Source organism: Portunus trituberculatus, chromosome 43, assembly GCF_017591435.1.
Source record: "Portunus trituberculatus isolate SZX2019 chromosome 43, ASM1759143v1, whole genome shotgun sequence".
In the NCBI taxonomy this organism is placed as follows: domain Eukaryota; kingdom Metazoa; phylum Arthropoda; class Malacostraca; order Decapoda; family Portunidae; genus Portunus; species Portunus trituberculatus.
The window spans coordinates 25,137,790-25,160,689 of NC_059297.1; the positions used below are offsets into that span (position 1 = coordinate 25,137,790).

The 22,900-nt window shown below is 39.3% G+C and overlaps 2 protein-coding genes across 2 annotated transcripts in view; both read right to left on the reverse strand.

Annotated features, from left to right (window-relative positions):
* Positions 1–777: 777 nt before the first annotated feature.
* Positions 778–11,050, reverse strand: LOC123518186 (sodium-coupled monocarboxylate transporter 1-like). The gene is made up of 10 exons (XM_045278875.1): positions 10,921–11,050; positions 10,402–10,591; positions 8,257–8,411; positions 5,476–5,616; positions 4,469–4,687; positions 3,319–3,437; positions 2,260–2,414; positions 1,606–1,802; positions 1,242–1,345; positions 778–1,077 (listed from the first exon to the last, which is right to left on the reverse strand). The coding sequence occupies exons 1-10, from the start codon at positions 10,923–10,925 to the stop codon at positions 899–901; spliced, it is 1,464 nt and encodes a 487-aa protein (XP_045134810.1). The 5' UTR covers positions 10,926–11,050; the 3' UTR covers positions 778–898.
* Positions 11,051–20,818: 9,768 nt separating this feature from the next.
* LOC123518019 (sodium-coupled monocarboxylate transporter 1-like) overlaps positions 20,819–22,900 on the reverse strand; it is a 29,445-nt gene continuing 27,363 nt past the window's right edge. The window contains exons 16-17 of the mRNA XM_045278520.1: positions 22,536–22,639; positions 20,819–22,173 (exon numbers count right to left, since the gene is read on the reverse strand). Of these exons, the coding sequence (XP_045134455.1) occupies positions 21,995–22,173; positions 22,536–22,639 (283 nt within the window). The 3' untranslated portion in view covers positions 20,819–21,994. The remainder of the gene's footprint in view (positions 22,174–22,535; positions 22,640–22,900) is intronic.

The following is a 22,900-nucleotide window of genomic DNA, read 5'->3' on the forward strand; positions in this document are numbered from 1 at the left end:
TCTATTCTCGGGTATTTTGAACTATGTAAGTGGCCTGAACTTGACTAGCTGATTATTTCCAAGTTGCCTAAATACATTTACTTGATGCAACTCCGTATTTTATGTAAGAAAGGAAATCTGGCCAAGGTCAACAAAAACTATGCCAGTTCCCAAACAGGTTCTAGAGAGTCAGGCAAAATAGGGGCCGCCGTGGTACAGTGGAACCATGCGTGCTTTGGGGTCCGAGGGGTCTCCAAGCGCACGGATTCGAATCCTGTCCACGGTCCGAGTGTAGGTTGGGCTTCCTCACTCGGGCAACGGTTTCCTAGCGGGTGGGCTTTGAGATAGGAGGTATCCCAGAAAAGTATCTTCTTTAGCCCAGAAATTCCTGTAAAAAGCCCACATGGTATAAATAGAAAAAATAAAAAAATGGGATAAGCGTTGTGAAACTACCTCTTAATGAGTTCATGTCATAGTAAAAGGGAAATACAGAAGCTGTTTGGTAATCCTGCAATCCATAGGTATTTCTCAGTCATTTATAATTCTTAGAGACCATGCGTGTTAGAAGCTTCGTGTCCCTTGAGCTGCAACTTATTTCGATGACAGATTCGTCCTCTTGACTGTTCGTATCTTTGTCATTCTGTATTCCACTTCTGCCACTTACATGACGATACCTTCTAACAGTCTTACGTAAGCTTAGCAGTTTCACAATTATCTAACTTTTTCCAATGACTTGAGGTGTTACGGAGTGAAACTTAGCGGTTCGGGATGTCTTAATGATTCAATCCGACTCATCGTAAAAATTTTAATATTTTTGGATTACAAAAACACTAGATGTCGTTTTACAGGAAAAATAAAGATAAAGGCTAAAACTTAGAGGAAATTTCGTCACTTAAGATTTGGGACACAATCCTTTGTGTCACTGTGGGCTGTGAAGGTTTGTGTCAGATAGAGGGAGCATAGTGACGGCTTCTTGTGAACCATTCACGTTTTCCAGGTTGCATGTGGTTCTTCTCCTTGCGTAATACCACCTCCGGTAAAGCCGCTCACAGGTCGGATTCACTACCCCTTCTTTCAAGTCTTCGGGAGGAGTAGGTTCTGCAACAAATTCGTAAAACATGTAGTGAGGGGAAGGGAACGTGATGTAGTGTGTTGTGTTGGTAGGGGACGTGTGAGCTAGAGCAAGATAAAATGTTCATAGAAGTTTGTTATAGTGTATACATAAATGATGGTGACATTCATGATAACTGGTGATTGCTCACTAATCAGTAACGACACCACGCCGCTCACGACCACGGAGAGCAGCAGTGCGATCATGCCGTTGTAGCAGTAGGAGATGTTGTTCATGACTTTTTCTTCATCTGTACTGGAAGGAAGGATATCTATATATATATATATATATATATATATATATATATATATATATATATATATATATATATATATATATATATATATGGGTTCTACAAACCTGCAATCAGAAATCAAATGTTTTAGCCGAAGAATCATTGATATGTTAAGCAACACTCGTCATTTTGTACATTTCAGTAAGTCAGCTGGAAACTGAAAGCATTTGTGCAAGTCTATCTGAACCAAAGCAAAGTACGTGTAAGACATGCCACTCACTGCTCGACAGTGATATTGGCGTAGGAGTGTGACATATTGGTGAGTGCAGTGAAGGCGTCCAAAGTAAAGTTTGAAGAGAGAGGACAAGCCTCCACAGAGAGAGGCAGTGGCGGGGGCGTCCCATCCCCATTCAGTAACTGACCAATCATGAGCCATACACTGAAGCAGAAGGACACCAGGAACCCCACAAACGCACCCTTGGTGGAAAGGAAGAGACAAAGTGTGCATTGTAATGGTTCAGGCTGTACATTGTTTTGATATGCACATGTTCACGCACATAGCAGTAATGGAAAGTCAGTGTTGAAATGCACTCTAGTCGAGCACGGATTCTATATATAACACATGTGTAAGTCGACAGGTGCATATTGTTGATGAATACGTTGTCTAAAGCAATAAACAGTTAATTGTCTTGGTCTATGTTCCACAATGTGTAATCATGTACTTCACATTATTCTACTAATTGTAGTCTGTCCTACAAATTAAACATTGTGAAAAAAAAATCCTCTATGATATGATATGTTGACGAAAACCGTGTAGTAGAATACACTGTTGTGAAGTGCTTTGTTTAGGGATATACTGTTTGTCGGAATACTGTGGAAATGAAATAAATATACATTACTTACAAGCTTTAGCTTACCTCTAACAGTGCCTCACCTTAGCATTAACCCATGGCATCACCATGCCAGCCAAGAACAGTCCTTTGAGCGGACCAGCAATGGCGCCATTCAGACTGAAAACAACTTGGAAGATATTTCCCAGACTTCCCATTGTTATGCCGAAGACAGTTCCCACTAACCCGGCCAGAAAAGCTGCAGGAAGAAATTGTATTTTACGGTAATTATCTCGTTGGAATTATAAGATTATCGTTTGCTATGTGTACAGTTACTCGGTTTCTGGTACTGATGTTTGCTTTTTCCATTCACTCATTCCTTCAGAAAGCTTGATTTAGTGGCAGCCAATGATCATTGTGAGCACCTGAGCCAGGCTTGCTGAGATAAGTTTCTTTACACACATCATCTATCCCAGCATGTTATTTTGCATCTTGTGTCAGTCTTCTATCATTCTCTGCAGTTTCTACTCTTGAGCTTTCTGCCTTTCGTATGACATGACCATTACATGCAGAAAGGTACTTTTTTGTAATGTGTATTCTCCACAGTTGAAACCATTAACCCCCTCTACCTACAGTTATGACAAGGCTGGCGATGGGAAAGTCTCTCTCTCTCTCTCTCTCTCTCTCTCTCTCTCTCTCTCTCTCTCTCTCTCTCTCTCTCTCTCTCTCTCTCTCTCTCTCTCTCTCTCTCTCTCTCTCTCTCTCTCTCTCTCTCTCTCTCTCTCTCTCTCTCACACACACACACACACACACACACACACACACACACACACACACCGGTAGCTCAGTGGTTAGAGCGCTGGCTTCACAAGCCAGAGGACCGGAGTTCGATTCCCCGGCCGGGTGGAGATATTTGGGTGTGTCTCCTTTCACGTGTCCCCTGTTCACCTAGTAGTGAGTAGGTACGGGATGTAAATCGTGGAGTTGTGACCTTGTTGTCCCGGTGCGTGGTGTGTGCCTGGTCTCAGGCCTATCCGAAGATCGGAAATAATGAGCTCTGAGCTCGTTCCGTAGGGTAACGTCTGGCTGTCTCGTCAGAGACTGCAGCAGATCAAACAGTGAAACACACACATACACACACACACATCTTTGTGTAGACTCACAAAGAGTTTTGATGATGCGAATCACGGAGAACTCCTTGAGCTCAGCAAAGTAAGGCACAGGCTTCAGGAAGTCTTGCCACACCAAGCAGGCCATTGAGTTCGCCTCGGAGGAAACAGTGCTGAGGGAGAAAGGTGTTTTGTGAATGACTCATCATTATTTCTAGGATGAACACTTATATAGTCATTAAAGTTGAACTACGATCTTTTCTTTTAGTGGTATTTTTGCTATTATTTACAGAATAAGGAAAATACGACGATGATGATGATAATAATAATTATTATAATAGTAGTAATGATAATGAAAATACTACTACTACTATTACTACTACTACTACTACTACTACTAAATAATAATAATAATAATAATAATAACAATAATGATGATGATAATGATGATGATGATCATAATAATGATAATAATAATAATAATAATAATAATAATGATAACAATAATTATAATAATAATAATAATAATAATAATAATAATGATAATAATAATAAAAATAATGATAACAATAATAAGTGAGTCACGGTCATGGAAGAAAGGCAACAAACACCTATAAGTACGTACGTTTAACTGTCTGAAGACAGTAATCCATTATACCGATACAATAAGAAGTCAAGTAACAGTGTTATCTGGATGCAAAATGGTTTGCATGCTAGGGTTAGGGATCAAATGGGGCCAAATCAGCCAGATCAGAATCAGCCAAGATTTGAATAAGCCTGTACCGCAGGTTTGTTGCGGCAAGGCCATGGTGCTCTAGGACGCTCTTAGTCATTTTAGAGCCACGCCGTGAAGGATATTATATTATACTGAATAAGATATGTCTTCAGTTTCTCTTTGTTCTTTTCATTAACATTTGGTATACGATCAAAGTATGTTATAAATCAAATGTTACTGGTCGAAGAGAATACGATGTACTGGATTATTTATTTCTTATTTTTTGTTATCAGTATTATTTTTACACTATTTATTTGTTTCTTCTTTGTCGATAAGTGTAAAGATCGGAGAATGTCTTCACCCATTACAGGGAAAGATTTATTGTTTTCAACGCCATGTAAGTTTCAGACACCTATTCTTTACTTTTGTTCACTCTGACACACAGCGCTCTCTTGCCTCCGCCTCTGCAAGCTCACCCTATCCTCTCACCTGAGCACCCCGCCGTACACTGCCGCCACGAACACGCCGGACAGACCAGGGATGTAGCCCAGCTTGTCGGTGATCAGGAAAGGAATGATCTGGTCTGGCTTGTTGATCTTGCCCGAGGTGAGAGGGTCGCAAGTGTTGTAGGTGGCGTAGGCAACCAGGCCGGAGAAGAAGAACAAACTCCACAGGCACCACAACCCAACCAGGAAGAACCACACGAGTCTGAATGATCAGTGCAAAGATATGTCAATAATTTGTTTCAAAACTCAGCGAGCCATGCCTGCTCCCTGTCATTCTAGCCATGTCCTGCAATAGTCACAGAACTTTTCACCGATGCTCAGGGAGTGGGCTCTTTATAACTGTATACACATTGATGATAGCAACAAGCATTCTTCAATCCATATGGTTAAAAAAAATTAGGCATATCTTTCCATGAATATCGATTATTTTTCACTAGGCGTATCGTGACAGCATTATAACTAAGACAGTAGGAAGACTTGTGCAGTACGATGAAAGCAGGTCTTGCAGAAAACTTTCATCAACCTCTTGACGGCTATGCTGTCCAATAAGAGAAGAATAAACGTAGTAAACCGCAAGGTGTTGAGGAGTTGGACCGATATGAGAGAGAGAGAGAGAGAGAGAGAGAGAGAGAGAGAGAGAGAGAGAGAAGCAGCTTGCTAGGAAAAAAAAGGCAATAACTGCTCACCTCTCCATCCGGCAGTGTGCTTGCAGAAAACACTGCACATTCATCTGGTAAGACATGGACTGGCGAATGTTTTATGTAAGTATTCATAATAGTATTTCTATCTATTTCTGCAAATCATAACTTTAAAAAATGTCATGTATTTATTTAATAATGAGTAACCAAGAAAGATGACCAACAGTGCTGCACCCGCATTCTTAAACTATTTGATAATTTTGCAAAGTGGCAGTTTCTCCTGGTTTCGGTAATATGTGAGACTCGTTTTGTTCTCTCTCTGCTGATTGATCGATCCTGCAATGGAACTCACCGTTTGGAAATGCGGAGGCTTTTGACGGAAGCAAGACGTTGGTAAACTGCCTGGTCTAATGCGACAACGTATATCGCCATTGCAAAGCCTAAGCAGACGGTGGACCAGAATGTGTGGCGGACGTGTAGGTTGGTGTCTAGGCTACGGAGAAGAGAGGGAGAACCATGTCAAGCACGTTGCTGAAGCATTTGTTCACACCTAAAAGCACGTGTGCTGGAAGCTGCACAAAAGCTATTGAGTTTTTTTTTTTTTTAAGTAAGAAGGGAAAGGTGGCCAAAGGCAACAGAAAGAATGAAAGAAGTAGGTCCATTTAGAATGCCAGTCTACGTGCAGGTCCGAGAGTGTTAGTCAAGAGAAAAGGGTAAATGTCCTGAAACCTCCCTCTTAAATGAGGTCGTCACAGAAAGATGGAAATACAGAAGATATGGATATCCTTAGTTAACCAGTGAAATGTATGAAAGATAAAGAGTACTAGTTAACTATTGCATTAGAGAGGAGGACAGAATAGAAAATGAGAGGAAAAAGAAAGCCTTGTGCAGCGAGGCCGACAGAGGAGGGGAGGCTTGTAGTTACGGTAAAAGATATCAAGATATGCAACATTACGGTGATGAGAAAGAGGCTGAAAACAGTCAATAATAGGAGTGGAGCTGATAAGACGAAAGGTTTTTTTTATTTCATCGTAAATAATAAAGCTGTCTGAGTTGAATCCATCCCTCATACCTTCGAAGAGTACTCCATAACCTACATTGGCGGATAATGCCATTATACAGACTAAGCGCTTGAAGGAGGGAGTGAAAAAACTGGCGAACGCGCCTCAGAACGCCTAACTTCTTTTATCTTTAAAACTTCCAAGAAAAGTTTGCTTCACTAATGTTGAAGAAAGTAATTTCAATAATATTTGGGAAAATAAGACTAGAACATAGGCACTTCACTTAGATTGATAGTGCAAATCAGAGGAAACAGTCAAAATATTTGTAAGATTCCTCGCATGAAAACACACTAGACTTTCTACAGTAGTAGTAACCTTCGTTTATGTGCGTAACATGTCTTGCTTTCGTTCTCCTCCTCCCTGTGACTATTTCATGCCTTCTGTTAAAATTCTTCGCAATTATGTCTTTCTAGTTGACCTAAACCCTCCGGTGGCTTATGGACCTGATGGGGTCCCTACTATTATCCTCAAAAACTGTGCCTCCATGCTTTCACTCTTCTAGCTCTATCTGTCGACTTCTACTTTTCTCTCTTGCTGAAAATTTGCTTACATTTAGCCTGATCCTTAAAAGAGTGGCCGTTCTAATCCCTCAAACTACCGTCCTATAGCTTTAATTTCTTCCTTGTCAAAAGTCTTTGAAACTATCCTTAATAGGAAGATTCTTAACCATCTGTCACTTCACAATCTTCTATCTGATCTCAGTTATCGCTTCCATCAAGGTTGCTCTACTGGTGATCTGCCTTGCCCTGGTCATCATCTTTTAGAGATTTTGGTGAAACTTTTGTTGTTGCCTTAAACATATCGAAACCTTTTCGTAGAGTTTGGCAAAATACTTTGATCTCAAAACTATCCTTCTACAGTTTCTATCCATCTATGTGCAACTTTGTCTCAAGATTGCTCTCCGATAGTTTTATTGTTGTTGTGGTAAACGGCCTCTGTTCTACTAAATCTATTAACAGTGGTGTTCCTCAGGGTTCTGTCTTGTCGCCAACTCTCTTCCTATTCCTTAAAGGATCTCCTAACCAAACTTCTTGTCCTATCCATTCATTACGCTACACGTTTCCATGTCTTTTTTTATAGACTTCAGGGAGTCAACAGATCTCACAAGGAGAGTATAGAAGGCCTATCTTCTGATCAAAGATTTATGATTGGGGCAGAGAAAACTTAGTAGTGTTCGATGACTCAAAAACTTAATTCCTCTATCTATCAACTCGACACAACCCTCCATACAACTATCTCCTCTTCCTCAATGGCACTCAATTCTTCCCCTATTTTACACTGAATATCCTCGGTCTGTCCTTTACTTATAATCTAAACTAGAAACTTCACATCTCATTATTTGCTTAAACATTCTATGTAGTTAGGCGTTTTGAGGCGTCTTCGTGAGTTATTCTAACCTCCCAAGTACTCACTCTGTATAATGGCGTTATCCGCCCATGTCTGTAGTACTCTTTGCATGTATGGGGTTTCCACTCACAAAATTTTATTAGATGAGGTTAATATCAACTCTTCTCCTTTGACTGACAGTCTTATGTTTCTTTCTCACTAACTGAAAGTTGCATTTCTTCCTATCTTCTACCGCTGTTTACATTCTAACTGTTTGCTTTTCCCTCGTCCTCCGGCCTTACTGCACAAGGCTTTCTTCTTCCTCTCACCCCTACTCTGTCCAATTCTCTATTGCAAGAGTTATCCAGTATTCAAAATCATTCATACCTTTCAATTTTAAACTCTGGAACTCCCTACCTGCTTCTGTATTCCAACTTCCTATGACTTGACTTCATTTAAGTTGAATGTTTCAAGACATTTTATCCCTTTCTTTTTGTTAACTACCGGACCTGCACGTGGCAACGTAAAGGACCATTTATTTTATGTTGGCCTTGGCCAGTTCTCCCCTCTTATATATGAAAAAAAAACTCCTAAAGGGAAGATGACCAAATTAACGTACACGGCAAGTTTACCAGCGATGCAGTGTCTGAAATATCACTGTTATCTCATGGAAATCTGTTCGGAATATGCTCTCTGTTCCGGTGGTTTCATCATACAATCCAGCACTCTCAGTGTTCAGCACTCACTTGAAGAATTCGAGTCGGCCGCCCTGTCCAGCTGTGGCCCACACCTCTTGCACCCCACCAACTTCCATGGAGCACATCACCACCACCGCCAAAACGCCCCCCAACATGAGCAGCGTTTGCAGCACGTCCGTGTACACCACCGCCTTCACGCCACCCTGAGGTGAAGAGGGACATTACCTGACTTCTTCTTCTTCTTCTTCTTCTTCTTCTTCTTCTTCTTCTTCTTCTTCTTCTTCTTCTTCTTCTTCTTCTTCTTCTTCTTCTTCTTCTTCTTCCCTTTTGTTTTCCTTTTTCATATCCTTCTACTTTCCATTTTACAACAAAATATTAAAAAAAGGCGTAATGAAACTGCGAACTGCAGGTTCCCTAAAAGATCCGAAAAAGTCAGCCAAAACATAGGGACGAATGCCTTGACACATCTCTCTTAAAAGAAGTCAAGTCGTAAGAAGATGGAAATAAAAAGCAAGAAAAGAGTTCCAGAGTTTACCAGAGAAAGGTATGAATGATTGAGAGTACTGGTTAACTCTTGCATTACAGGGTTGGACAGAATAGGGATGAGAGATGAAAGCCTTGTGCAGCGATGCCGCATGGAGAAGGGAGGCATGCAGTTAGTAAGATCAGTAGAGCAGTTAGCATGAAAATAGCGATAAAAGATAGAAAGAGATGCAATTTTTTCGGCGGTGAGAAAGAGGCTGAAGAGTCTTTCAGAGGAGGAGTGTTCATATATATATATATATATATATATATATATATATATATATATATATATATATATATATATATATATATATATATATATATATATATATACACACACACACACACACACACACACACACACACACACACACACACACACACACACACACACACACACACACACACACACACATATATATATATATATATATATATATATATATATATATATATATATATATATATATATATGTGTGTGTGTGTGTGTGTGTGTGTGTGTGTGTATATATATATATATATATATATATATATATATATATATATATATATATATATATATATATATATATATATATATATATATATATATATATATATATATATATATATATATATATATATATATATATATATATATATATATATATATATATATATATATATATATATATATATATATATATATATATATATATATATATATATATATATATATATATATATATATATATACATGTGTGTGTGTGTGTGTGTGTGTGTGTGTGTGTGTATATATATATATATATATATATATATATATATATATATATATATATATATATATATATATATATGTATATATGCGGATAATAACACAAGAAATCTGGTGTTAAAGCGTAATATCTTGACTCGTTGTTATGAACATATTACATGTGCCTTTAAACTGATAAGTCTATAAGCCTATAAGGCAAAGGAAAACAATAGACTTGAAACGTAAACAATGTTTCCCATAACACAGGAAGACATGAAAATTTCATAATGTTGCGTGATTATGGGAAAAAAAACACTGATATTATCACGACATCGGTAACACTTATAAAGATTTTTCTTAACTTTCACTTGCGACATTGGAAATTGCTTCTACTCTGCCTTGGGAGTTTCCAGAAATGGACTGATGGCATTGCATTTATAATCTTTTCAGCAGCTTTCATCTGGTCTGGTAGTCTTTCCCCCTTTTTACTACAGAGATGCACAGTATTTTAATACTTTTGTGTGCGTTGTATTTACTACAGCAAAGGGAGTACCGTGGTACAGTTTTCTTGACATTCTTCGCACGTTTCAATCAAAGGGAATGAGCGGAAAGACGAGGTTGCCAAAGCTGATTCTATATATCTTGACCTCTCCCACGTACGGAATTCTTCTCAACAGTCTAACTCTTTGTCTCCGCCCTCTCGCAGCAGATATATGAGATAGAAATACCCCAGTGAATGGAGGAGATTACTGGTAAGTGTGAACGATAATGAGACGCTTCTTTGTTTAGAGAAGTTACTCAGTTAACAAACAGTCAGATAAGGAATTGGTTAGATAAGATACACAGACAATGCACGGATTTATCTCCATGTGGAAACATGAGCTTAAGACTTAAGTGGAAGACGGCATTGGACTATAAGAGGAAGATTTACTTACGACCGTAATGTAGAAGGTAACAATGGCACCGGCAATGAGTACAGACTTGAAATGGGAGATGCTGGTGACAGGTGGCGAGAGCAAGCGATGGAGCATACACGGCCATGCCAGAATGGATAGACATACTGAGGAGAGAGACACTAGTTCCCACCTTCCGCAGTGCCAAGCTCTGGTATCGTAGCTCCAGGTACTGTGGATAGGTAGTCACGATCCTCAAGTAAATGTAGTGTTTCAGTAGGTTCATATAAATATAAAGACGCTATCTGAATGCAAGAATTACATGGTTGTTAATGAAAGAATCTAAAGGTTTTACGAGATAAATTATCCATCCTACCCGCAATGAGACGTGGTAGCACACCACTGCTAGCCTCATGTGTTGCCCTCACTGTATACATTTATTATAGGTAATAACTGTATGAACTGTAACATTATTATCGTTCGCAAACCATGATACACAGAAAAAGCTACATGGTCTCTTTAACTTGTGTTTGTATCATCAACAAAACATGTGCACATTACCTCATTGATGGAATAGAGTTTGAGGTTGTATAAGATAGGAGTGGTGATCTGGTGCATGACGATTGTGGCGGGTATGACGCCGAGCAAGGTGGTGGTGATCTGTGTGCCGTGGAAGTAGACCTCCGTCGAGTTTCCTGAAGCGAATTTGAGCGTTAATTCTAATTCCGTGGTACAATGGAACCATGCGTGCTTTGGGGTCCGAGGGGTCTCCAAGCGCACGGGTTCGAATCCTGTCCACGGTCCGAGTGTAGGTTGGGCTTCCTCACTCGGGGTAACGATTTCCTAGCGGGTGGGCTTTGAGATAGGAGGTACCCCAAAAAGTATCCCCTTTAGCCCGTAAATTCCCGTGAAAAGCCCACATGGTATAAAAAAAAAAATTCGAATATGTACGATGAGTGATTAAGGTTTGACTTAGCAAATATAAATCGAGAGGCAGCGGTGAAGCAGAGAAAATGTTCGTGTGTGATACGTTCGCTGTGGTCTTTTTTTTTATTTATACCATGTGGGCTTTTCATGGGAGTTTATGAGCTAAAGGGGATACTTTTTTGGGGTACCTCCTATCTCAAAGCCCACCCGCTAGGAAACGGTTGCCCCAAGTGAGGAAGCCTAACCTACACTCAGACCATGGACAGGATTCGAATCCATGCGCTTGGAGACTCCTCGGACCCCAAAGCACACATGGTTCCACTGTACCACGGCGGTGCCCTTTAGAAACATGTGAGTTTCCAGCTGTAGAACATGGACTAGAAACGTCATAGGTTAGATTTTTTTTTGGAACTTAATCGAAAGAGCTTTTATAACAACTCTGACATTGATGTAAATCTTGGACAGTCCCACAATGATCTCATTCTTTCAACGTTGCCAAAAAAATATTTTAGCATACACAATCATTACCATTCTTGCTTCAGATACATGTCAAGTTTCAAGTTCGCTTTGTCTTACTTCGATATTAAGAACAAGAAGCATTCTTAATCAAAACTAAGTAAAGACTTCTTCCTCTCACCTCTATTGTATCCAGCTCTCCAACGGAAGAGTTAACCAGTACTCTCAATCATTCATACCTTTTTCTGGTAAACTCTGGAATTCTCTGCGTGCTTCTGTGTTTCCGTCTTCCTATGACTTTCAAGAAATGTGTCCCTCAATTTTAGCTAATTATGTACTATTTTTTAAGCTAAACAGCATTTAAAGTGAGCTTTTTTTTTTTTTGTTGCCCTTGGCTGGTTTCCCTACTGCATCAAATAAAGTGATTCTCACATTTTAATTGAAGATAGAAAATTGCAATTGTTATCATTGATAAAGGAAACTACGGTTGTTTAACGATTGTCATTTGCCGGAGACATATCGGATATGTTTATGTATTAGTAATATTTATTAAGCAAGCAAAGAAATTTTGCTTGAGTACCTATAGCCATTAGCCAAAGAAGTGTGGAACATTGTGCAACAGATCGGGTCACGACAGGTCCAATATAGGTATGAGATGGACAGCTAACTATCTCTAAGGGAAGACACTAGGTGAATCCTGTGATGAATGAATGTAGGTAGGAGATATCTACGAAGGGAAATGTCCACGGGAGAATGTATCAAGGGGGAAACGTGTCCAGGAGGACTCTAAGGGGGGAATCTGGCCGATACTAGAGAAACTGAGATATTCCCACAATGAAGGAGATATTGGAACTGAAGATAATAGGCTAATAAAAGATGATTTTCCAAGACCAGACTAAATATATCACAGAGTATATAAGAAGTTTAAAGAGGCTATTACTAAAATGTCATCTGTTGCCCTTAGGAAATAACTGGACTCAAAACCATCGGTAATATAAAGGCAGGGGAATGTAGTGCCCTTCTTCAAGAAAGGAGATAACAGTTTAGCTGGAATGACTATGTAAACTATATGATTAACAAATCCAATAAATGTTTCTTTATTTTACACCGTGACCGTCAATTTCGTTTTAGTAAACAGAACATTATTGCACTTGTATACATGGCAGCTTCGCACGACACTTGAATATCCTGCACCTACAACAGAGCGTCTAGGATTATCCTTGGTGAACAGTACACTTTTTACAATAACTTAATTTCAATATTTATGCCGAAAATCTTGTTTTGAATAAAAATTAATTAATCTTAAAATCTGGAAAGAATCGGATGAGATTCATTAAACAAAGATCACTATTGTCGACTTTGTCAGATGAGGTGCATGGCAGGGACACGCAGTGAGACAGGACGATGTTACAAGCTGTGCGTTGCTGCAGTTATTGCTATAAACACTCCATCAGAACGTATCAAACATTGTTACCACACTCAATCAAACTGTTTAATGAACTCCATATAGGGTCAGCCACTCTGAACGAACCTTTTCATATTTTTTTTTTATTTGTTTATTTATTTTTTTTTCTATTTTACATACATTCGGTGTAACACGACTTTGGGACCGTTCTATCCAGCCCATCTCTCTCCAGGTGGGACCGTTCTATTTTTTATTTTATTTTTTGCTTTCTTGTATTTTTACTGTTTTATTTTCTATATTCAAAGTTAAGGTTAATAAGCAAGGATAGAATATATGAACCGGTATTATTAATTTCAAATACAAATGTTTTTGACGGTAAAATAGTGCAATTTAACTTCTTATATTTCATCACTCCTTTTTCCATTCTTCACACGATTCTTTATTACACGATGGCTGCAAATCATTAAATGTTAAGTGAAAGGTCAACTCGTTCTGTGTATGTAAATATCTTATTTTTTCCATTGATTTTCAGTTGTTACTTCTACGATTATGTTAACTTATTACATTATTAACATGCGAAGAGTACTATGGAGTAGTCTTCGCATGTTTAGGGGGTTTCCACTCATACAGCTTTATTAGATAGGGTGGAATCAAAAGCTTTTCGTTTCATCAACTCCCCTCCTCTGACTGACTGTCTGCAACCTCTTTCTCACCGCCGAATTGTTGCATCCCTTTCTATATTTTATCGTTATTTTCATGCAAACTGCTCTATTGATCTTGCTAACTGCATGCCTTCCCTCATCCTGCGGCCTCGCTGCACAAGGCTTTCTTCTTCCTCCCATCCCTATTCTGTCCAACACTCTAATACAACCAGTATTCTCAATCAGTCATACCTTCCACTGGTAAACTCTGGAACTGCCTGCCTGCTTCTGTATTTCCAACTTCCTACGACTTAACTTCTTTTAAGAGAGAGGTGTCAAGATATTTGTCCCACTCTTTTGAATAATTCTTTCCCAGCTTTTATGGAGACTGCAATTCGAGTGGGCCTTTTTTTCTAATTTTGTTTTTGCCCTTGACTGTTCTCCCTCTTACATAGAAAATAAATAAACTTGTAAGGAAATACTTTCTGAATGAAATTACTGAAAGTAATGAGGGAAAAATTTTCTTGTTACATTAGTAATAATAGCACCTTACCTAATATGGAGATAGCAGACACCCAGCCTCCTAGCAGTGATAATGCTACAGCAATGGGTGGCATGTTTTTGCCTCCCAGCAGGAACTGTAGAGGACTGGCATGTCCACGGTCCCTCACGGCGATGACCACCCCGATGAGCACGGTCGCCACCAACGAGAGGACAAATATGGTCCAATCTGCGACTCCAAAATGAAAGTCAATTGTGTTTATCGCTGATGCTGCCTCAACCGCTTCCATGGTGTGCCGTGTATGCGACTTCGACGAGAAGTGTGAGTGTGAATTGGCTGTCACTGTACACCCACTGCCACTCACTGATTTCCTTGGTGATTTTATGCAAGCTTACCATGCGCATTTATATCACAAGTGGTACCAACACCTGTTTCTGGTGCTACATGGCGCCCATGGCCTTTTTTATCAATACTCGAGTTATAGCCAGTAACTTTGTTGATTATTATCCTCTGATCAATCTTGACATAAACCAAGTCGGCTTCTCTAAAGCACAACTTCAGTTGAAGTATTCCTGGATCTGTAACTTAATACTTGGCAGTGCACGCCGTTCCTGACTATGTATATTTTGCATCTTGTACGATTTTAAATATAGATGGGAGGTGGCTTACCTTCTAAACCTTTAAAAAGAAGATGCTTGTCAATTCGGTGTATTATGAAATGAGGTGTGTCGAATATGAAGTTATTCAGAGATACGGCTACCTGATTGACACAGTATTCTCAATCTGTTATTTTATCATTTACCTCACGAATGCTTTCCCTTATTCTCTTGACTGTTTCTCAGTGGAACCAATGATACGTTTGGGGCCGCCGTGGTACAGTGGAACCATGCGTGCTTTGTGGTCCGAGGGGTCTCCAAGCGCATGGGTTCGAATCCTGTCCACAGTCCGAGTGTAGGTTAGGCTTCCTCACTCCGGGCAATGGTTTCCTAGCGGGTGGGCTTTGAGATAGGAGGTAACCCCAAAAAGTATCCCCTTTAACCCATAAACTCCCGTGAAAAGCTCACACGGTATAAATACAACAAAAAGAAAAAAAAAATCTCACTTTCATGGCTCCATATCGCTGACATGTGCCACGCAGACCATACCGATAATGTTGTCACTTACCAACATGCTAGTTGTTGTAAACTGAGGGGATATCAACTACTGTGCATGCAACTGACCACGCTACCGCATCTGAGTAAGGCACTGACACGACATGTCGAGAAATATCACGAACCTACAAACAAATGCTCCTGACCTTATAGAGACCGCGGATATCTTGGTACTTGTAAATCATCATATAAGTAGAATTTCAAGATATACCTTTCACTCGACAAGTTAATAGCACCATGTTTGATTGCCACCCCACGCAATGAATTAATATCTCATGCAATCTTCTATAATCATTGGATGTCAAATAAAGTACTAGGATTTATTTTTAGAAGTTTTGAAAGCAGAAGTCTCGAGGAAATATTAAAGTTATATTTGGTTGCTGGTCAGAGCTCATGTAGATGATGCTGTACAGTTCTGGTTCCCACATTATAGGAAGGATATAGGTCTATAAGAAACAGTAGAAAGCAGAATAACTAAGAGGATTAAGGGGATGAGCGGTATTCCCAACGAAACCGAGAGTACAGCCGCTAAATATATATATATATATATATATATATATATATATATATATATATATATATATATATATATATATATATATATATATATATATATATATATATATATATATATATATATATATATATATATATATATTCCAACGAAACCGAAAATAAATAAATATATATATATATATATATATATATATATATATTTATTTTAGCTTTAGGTTAGAGTATGAGGAATGTATAGCTCCATGCCAGAGAGGTGATTATCTCTGGCATGGAGCTATACATTCCTCATACTTTCTCTAACCCTAAAGCTAAAAAGCCTTGGTTTAACTCTGCTTGTTCTCGTGCTGTCAATGATAGAGAGGCGGCTCACAAACGGTTCCGTAGCCATCCAACTGCTGAAACTCATGCCCTATATATTTCTGCCCGTAATCATGCCAAATCTATTCTCCAACTTACTAAAAACTCTTACATCAATAGAAAATGTCAAAGTCTTTCCAATTCTAACTCCTCTCGAGATTTCTGGCATCTAGCCAATAATATCTCTAACAACTTTACTTCTTCGTCTTTCCCTCCTTTACTTCATCCAGATGGCTCTACAGCTGTCTCTTCTTTTCTAAAGCTGAACTCTTCGCTCAAACCTTTGCTACCAACTCAACTTTGGATGATTCTGGGCATATTCCTCCTACTCCTCCACCCTCTGACTACTTCATCCCTAAAATTAAAATTCTTTATAAAGACGTTTTCCTGGCCCTCTCTGGCCTTGATTCTCGGAAGGCTTACGGTCCGGATGGAGTCCCTCCTGTTGTTCTCAAAACTGTGCTTCCGAACTCGCTCACTGCCTGGTCAAACTCTTTCATCTGTGTCTCTCTACTTCTATTTATCCTTCTTGCTGGAAGTTTGCTCACATTCAACCTGTCCCTAAAAAGGTGACCACTCCAATCCTTCTAACTACCGCCCTATAGCTTTGATTTCCTGCCTTTCTAAAGCCTTTGAGTCTATCCTTAATAGGAAGATAATGAGGCATCTATCAGCTCACAACCTTCTCTCTGATTGCCAGTATGGTTTCCGTAAAGGCAGATCTACTGGTGATCTTCTTACTTTCCTAACTGAATCTTGGTCATCCTCTTTAGGGACTTCGGTGAAACCTTTGCTGTCGGCCTTGACATATCGAAAGCCTTCGATAGAGTCTGGCACAAATCTTTAATTTCTAAACTACCCTCCTACGGATTCTATCCTTCTCTCTGTACCTTCATCTCCAGTTTCCTTTCCGATCGTTCTATTGCTGCTGTAGTAGACGGTCACTGTTCTTCCCTAAAACTATCAACAGTGGTGTTCCACAGGGTTCTGTCCTATCACCCACTCTCTTTCTATTATTCATCAATGATCTCCTAAATCTGACTCAATGCCCTATCCACTCCTATGCTGATGATACCACCCTGCATTATTCAACAGCGTTCAACAGACGCCCAACCCAACAACAATTAAATGACTCAAGGCGAGATGCTATAGGACGCCTAACTTCTGATCTTTCACTTGTTTCTGATTGGGGCAGAGAAAACCTGGTTTTGTTCAATGCCTCAAAACTCAATTTCTACAACTATCTACTCGACATAACCTTCCAGACAACTATCCTCTCTTCTTCAATAACACTCAACTTCCCTCTCCTCTACATTAAACACACTCGGTCTATCCTTCACTAAAAATCTAAACTGGAAATTTCACATCTCTACTCTTGCTAAATCAGCTTCCAAGAAGTTAGGTGTCCTATGGCGTCTTCGTCCATTTTCTCTCCCTCCCAGCTGCTTGCTCTGTACAAGGGCCTTATCCGCCCGTGTATGGAGTATGGCTCTCATGTCTGGGGGATCCACACACAGCTTTACTAAACAAGGTGGAATCTAAAGCTTTTCGTCTTATCAACTCTTCTCCTCTAACTGACTGTCTTGATTCTTTAAGTCACCGCCGCAATGTTGCATCTTTATCTGTCTTCTACCGCTGTTTTCATGCTGTCTGCTCTTCTGAACTTGCTAACTGCATGCCTTCCCCTCCTGCGGCCTCGCTGCACAAGACTCTCTACTTCTTCTCATCCCTATTCTGTCCATCTTCCTAATGCAAGAGTTAACCAGTATCTTCACTCCTTCATTCCCTACACTGGTAAACTCTGGAACTCTCTACCTGTGTCTGTATTTCCACCTGCCTATGACTTAAACTCTTTCAAAAGAGGAGTGTCAAGACACCTCTTACGTTAACTGGACCCTCCTTTTAGATTTTTTGTTTTTCTTTCTACTTTTCTTTTAACAGGGCCTGGCAACCAGCGGGATTTTTTTTTTCCAACACTGTGTTTGCCCTTGGCCAGTGCCCTTGTAATGTAATGTAAAAAAAAAAAAAAAATATATATATATATATATATATATATATATATATATATATATATATATTTATTCAACGAAACCGAGAGTACAGCTATATATATATATATATATATATATATATATATATATATATATATATATATATATATATATATATATATATATATATATATATATATATATATATATATATATATATATATATATATATATATATATATAGCTGCTGTACCTCGGTTTCGTTGGGAATACCGCTCATCCCCTTAATCCTCTTAGTTATTCTGCTTTCTACTGTTTCTTATAGACCTATATCCTTCCTATAATGTGGGAACCAGAACTGTACAGCATCATCTACATGAGCTCTGACCAGCAACCAAATATAACTTTAATATTTCCTCGAGACTTCTGCTTTCAAAACTTCTAAAAATAAATCCTAGTACTTTATTTGCCATCCAATGATTATAGAAAATTGCATGAGATATTAATTCATTGCGTGGGGTGGCAATCAAACATGGTGCTATTATATTCATCTAGATTTCTTGTTATATGGAAAATTGCCAGTTTGCTTTATATTTGTATAAGTCCAGCTTGGTCAACAAACAGACTGACAACAGCTAATTGGTAACACTATCCGTTCGTGAAAAGAAAAAAAAAGAACAAATGTAATGCCTCAGTAAAGATCGGTGGCTCTCATTGGTCTACACAAGACACCGATTATCCAAATCTTATAATGTAGATCAAGACATTCTCAAGGAAGTCCAGAAGATTTCATAACCATCTTGAAAACTTAATGACGACGGCTACTTTCTGTCTGAAGCGATCGACTTCCACAGTACATTCTTAACAAAGTGTGGACACAGTCGAGGTAAGACGTTTATTATTAACATTTCGCATTCTTTATCAATGTGTTCAGCGTTTTTCCCTCAGTCTCTCATCCTCTGAATGTGTGGTAAGTCTGGCTCCCTGGCACTTGTTACGTCGTGTAAGGAGAGTCGCTAAGGGAAAACATCAGACACAGGAAGTCTGTGTGGTAGTTTACTTGACTATTGAACTTATGCCTTGCACATTGCCACTGTATTTCAAAACAATTCACAAGGTCATTTTGAATTGCTTTTAGGGCAGTGTTTCTAAAAGGGACTTGCACCTCCGCCGAGTTTTATATGTATTTTTACCAGGTCTGTTATCTTTATCCAGAGTCAGCCTTACACCAGAAATAGATGAATAAAAAATGGGCAAATGATAAGAATGTCACTCTGTACTTCATTGTCATTTTCTGAAGGTTTGAAGTCCTCCTTCCGGCTGTGAAATGTTGAGTAGTGAATGATCAGTATTCAGTAATTATGGAACATAATTGCCACGGTGGTGTTGAAACGTTTGGACAAAATTGGTGTAAAGATTTCTTTTCGTATTTTTTTTTTTTCACTTACCATTTTTTGACGTCAATATATATTTTGCAAGAACTTCATGTTGTTGTTGCTGGTATTGATGTTGTTGTTGTTGTTGTTGTTTTTATTGTTGTTTTTGTCATCATAGTAATAATGAGGATAACAATGATATGTATCGATGAAGGATCTGCTGTTCACCGTTGGAACCACTTGTATCGATTGAAAGATCCGTTGGCCACCACTTGTACTAATGAAGGATTGTCCACCGTTGCAACCACTTGTATTGATGTGAAGAGCGCTGTGTGACACCACTGTTTCGAGGCGTTGATATTGTTAACTGGAGTTGATATTGTTAGCTGTGGCTTGGAGTGGAAGGGTGAAGGCTTGAAGGATGTACGAGTCGTGGGGATTGATAAAACACTCTTCATGCTTGGATTTATAGTGGCAACTAGAACACTCGATACAACACAGCGATACCTCTGAGTGCAGGCCAGTTCGTTCTCTCGGCCACCGCCCAACACCTTCCCGGCGCGGATCATTGCCCACACGCTGGTACTCGTAACTTAGACCCGCTCTGCTTCAACAGCTTTGCCCGGCACTACCTGAACTTACTCTCTCCGTAGACTCTTGAGAGGGTCCACAGCTTTGCCGTAGATGGCTTGGCCAGCAGAGCAGGTGCAGGACATCTTGGTTATTAACCTGCTGCTGGACCATCCGATCCACGCCGTGTGGTTCTTTGTGGCTACGGCGTGGGTAGGAATTAAGGGGATGAGGACAGAAAATATAGGTGGGCGATATGTAACGTTGATATTTATTCTTTTATCTAGAGCAGTGGGTCCCAAACATTTTTTCTGTCGTTTCCCTGCACCAGGTTCAACCATCCAGATTTCCACTTCCATGTGTACTCCTGTACCACCACCCCACTCTCCCCTTAGAGCTCATGTTTTAAACATGAAGTGAACCTGGTAAATATGGCGTTGCCCATCTACAACAGGCACGCCTCCCTCCCTCTCTCTCTCTCTCTCTCTCTCTCTCTCTCTCTCTCTCTCTCTCTCTCTCTCTCTCTCTCTCTCTCTCTCTCTCTCTCTCTCTCTCTCTCTCTCTCTCTCTCTCTCTCTCAGATTTGAGAAAATCCATCTGTGAGTATATCTTGCTACTATAGGCAGTGTCATTATTTTCCCCTGGTAGCTTCAAATTTCCACCCAGGGGAAAATTTCTCCCAGTTTGGGAAATGTTGGTCTAGAGGGCACCTCCTTCGCCAGTGTTTCTCACCCCAAATTGCTAACTAGGTACAGTGGCCTTTTGTGCCCATGTATTGAGCATTCTTCACATATACATGGGGGCTCCGCTCATACAGCTCTCTTAGAAAAGGTGGAATGAAAACCTTTTCGTCTTATCCTTATTCAATCCTCTGACTGGCAGTCTTCAGCATCTTTTTCACAGCCAGAATGTTGCATCTCTTGTTATCTTTTACAGCTATATTCATGCTAACTGCTCTTTTCCATTTTCTAACTGCATACCTCCCCTCTCCTGAGGCCTCGCTGCACAAGACTTTCGTCTTTCTCTCACCACTATTCTGTCTAACATCATAATGCAAGAGTTAACCAGTATTCGCAATCACTCATCCTTTTTCTGCTAAACTCTAGAACTCCCTGCTTGCTTCTGTTATTCTATTTACCTATGATCTAAACTCATTAGACTCATTGAAGAGGGAGGTTTCAAGAGATTTATCATATTCTTCTGGCTAACTCTCTTGACCGTATTCTGGTACTGGCATCCTCAGTTGACCTTTTTGCTTAATCATTTCTGTTGCCCTTGGCCAGTTTTTTCCATCTTACATAAGAAAAACGTGTTATTACAAGTTGTACCTCTGACACCTAATAGCTGCTTGTGTGATATGTGATGTATAGTTTCATTACTGGTCTAAGATCGCCTTTACTAGCCCATCCAACCTTAACCTGTCTCTCACCACAAATAACCAACATTCAGGGCTTGGATTAAATAATTTTCGTTCCATAATTTTCACTAAATTCTTCCAAGTCTTAATTTCTCTGACAGATTTGCTGTAGAAACAGTTAACAAGACAGTACCTTTCATTAAAACCAGTAAGTTCAGCCATGACAGAAAACGTTCGGATTTAAAGTTTTCCTTCATTAATATAATGCGTACACCCGACTCATCGTAGAAATTACAGACACTCTGTCCTTTTAAAGAAAAACATAAATAAGAGCTAAAAGTTATAGGAAATTTCGTCACTTCAGATTTGGGACATAATCCTTAGTGTCATTGTGGGCTGTGAAGGTTTGTGTCAGACACAGGCAGCATAGTGACGACTTCTTGTGAACCATTCACGGGTTCCAGGTTGCCTGTAGTTCTTCTCCTTGCGTAATACCACTTTCGGTAAAGCCGCTCACACGTTGGATTCACTACCCCTTCTGTCAAATCTTCGGGAGGAGTAGGTTCTGCAACAAAGTGGTGAAACATGTAGTGAGGGGAAGGGAACGTGATGTAGTGTTGGTAGAGAATGCGTGAGCTAAAACAAGATAAATTGCTAATAAATGTAATTTGTAGTGTATATGTTAACTCCTTCAGTAACACGACGCGTTTTCATATTTAATCTGTTTACTATTTGATGATTTTATACAACTTGAGATACTTATGTTGGGATTAGAATAGTGAAGACTGTGGCCATTAATCTTCTGATCAAAGACTCTTAATGTAAATAAAATGGTTTAATCATGCCAAAAACTTATGGTTAAAAAATGCGTTCCAGTATTGAATGGGCTAATGATGGTGACAATTATCACAACCCCTGATGGCTCACTTATCAGTAATGATACCACGCCGCTCACGACCATGGAAATGAGCAGTGCGATCATGCCGTTGTAGCAGTAAGATATGTTGGATATGCCTTTTTCTTCCTCCGTGCTGGAAGAAAAAGAAGCATCAGCATTATATATATATATATATATATATATATATATATATATATATATATATATATATATATATATATATATATATATATATGCAAGAGGGGAAGCCTGTCAAGGGCAACAAGAGATTAAAAAAGCACCCACTTGAATCCCAGTTCCCTTGAAGTTAGAATAGAGTTAGCGAAGAGTTTGGGACAAGTGCCTTGAAACCTCCCTCTTAAAAGACATCAGGTCATAGGAACATAGAAATACA

Coding starts and splice junctions, on each gene's coding strand:
- LOC123518186 (XM_045278875.1), bottom strand. Junction 4,688..5,475: donor AGCCTCCGCATTTCCAAACG/GTGAGTTCCATT, acceptor CTGATCATTCAG/ACTCGTGTGGTTCTTCCTGG. Junction 1,078..1,241: donor CGTGGTGTCGTTACTGATTA/GTGAGCAATCAC, acceptor AATTTGTTGCAG/AACCTACTCCTCCCGAAGAC.